The 1282-nt window shown below is 34.1% G+C and overlaps 1 protein-coding gene across 1 annotated transcript in view; it reads right to left on the bottom strand.

Annotated features, from left to right (window-relative positions):
* Positions 1 to 460, bottom strand: part of LOC127148976 (uncharacterized) — a 6098-nt gene extending 5638 nt beyond the window's left edge. Inside the window, exons 1-2 of the mRNA XM_051083414.1 lie at positions 357 to 460; positions 1 to 243 (exon numbers count right to left, since the gene is read on the bottom strand). The exon at positions 1 to 243 is cut by the window's left edge and continues 7 nt beyond it. Coding sequence (XP_050939371.1) covers positions 1 to 243; positions 357 to 460 — 347 coding nt within the window. The remainder of the gene's footprint in view (positions 244 to 356) is intronic.
* Positions 461 to 1282: the final 822 nt, after the last annotated feature.

The raw sequence follows: 1282 nt of genomic DNA, 5'->3' as shown, positions 1-1282 counted from the left end.
ATTTGTACAGTTTGATCCAATGGAGCCATTGCAGGTTGGTTGAGAGTACTACTTGATGATGGTAGTATCTTACAAAGTGGCAGAGGTTGGCTCACAAGTGGAAGGGTAGTAATCATTTCTGGCAGGTCTTTTTCCTTCCGACTTTGAGCGTTTAGATTATCTGATATATCTCTAATAGTCAGTAGCAAGTTTGCATCCCTACCGTCTATGCTTATAACACTACCGGATTCCTCTTGATGTTGCCTAAACAAAGTTAGAAAAAAAATGAGAATAAGAAAAAAATACAATTGTTACTAATTCAGAATGTAAGCAATTTTCAACATTATAAAACAATAAACAATGTATGAAATGTTAACCTTTGAGTTTCCACGTTATGATCTTGAGTGTGTTGTTCTTCAACACATGGCTGGTCATTGCTCATCATATCTTCTCTATTCTGATGATCATCATTTTTGTCCATATTGTCTTGATTAAATCCATCATGAAGATCATCTTGGAAGTGATGAGTATCATCATTGCCTTGATTTTGATTTTAATTTTGATTCTAATAAATTGATGGAAAAAACATTAGAGACATGCAGCAGCGGAATTTAAAGGATAATGCTTTACTCTATATATATCTAAACGATTTAGAAGTTAACATGCTTCTACTATGCGATGGACCTAAACGAAAAGCCAAAAGGTAAAAGATGTCCTTACCTTTGTAGTTCTGAACTTCTTCTTTAATCCAACACTTCTTTGCCTGAATATCACGAACAAGGACAACCACCAAGTTGACCTACCATGCTCAGGATCAAGAACGGAGTTGTGGGACTCGGTTATGCAAAGATAAATTTAGAGAGAGATGGGAGTGTATCGTTTAGGTGTTGTTATTCAGAGAAAACCTCCTCCTTTTCTCATTCGGTAATGAGAAGTTTTATATGAAATTTACATGCAAATTGCATGTAAATTATTTCATATCTAATCACCACCTAATCAAATCATTAACTCTTAATGAAATTAGTGGTCTTCAATTCATAATCGGCTGCCACATCGCCCACTAACATTTAGTGATTAAGAAATTAGTCAAAAGGGTATTTTGGTCATTTGACCAACTTAAGTCAAAGTTAAACTTTGACTTTTCTTAGTCAAATGTCAACTTTTTGACTTTTTACTAATTTTCCCGTCTTGACTAATTCTAACCTCCCGAGTATGAATCCGTATTCATTTCTCTAAAATTCAAATCATATTTGAATATAAATCCGGTCAAAGTTCAAAATCAACATGTTGACTTTTTGACCGT

Source organism: Cucumis melo, chromosome 4, assembly GCF_025177605.1.
Source record: "Cucumis melo cultivar AY chromosome 4, USDA_Cmelo_AY_1.0, whole genome shotgun sequence".
NCBI lineage: Eukaryota > Viridiplantae > Streptophyta > Magnoliopsida > Cucurbitales > Cucurbitaceae > Cucumis > Cucumis melo.
This window is presented reverse-complemented; position numbering and strand designations above follow the sequence as displayed.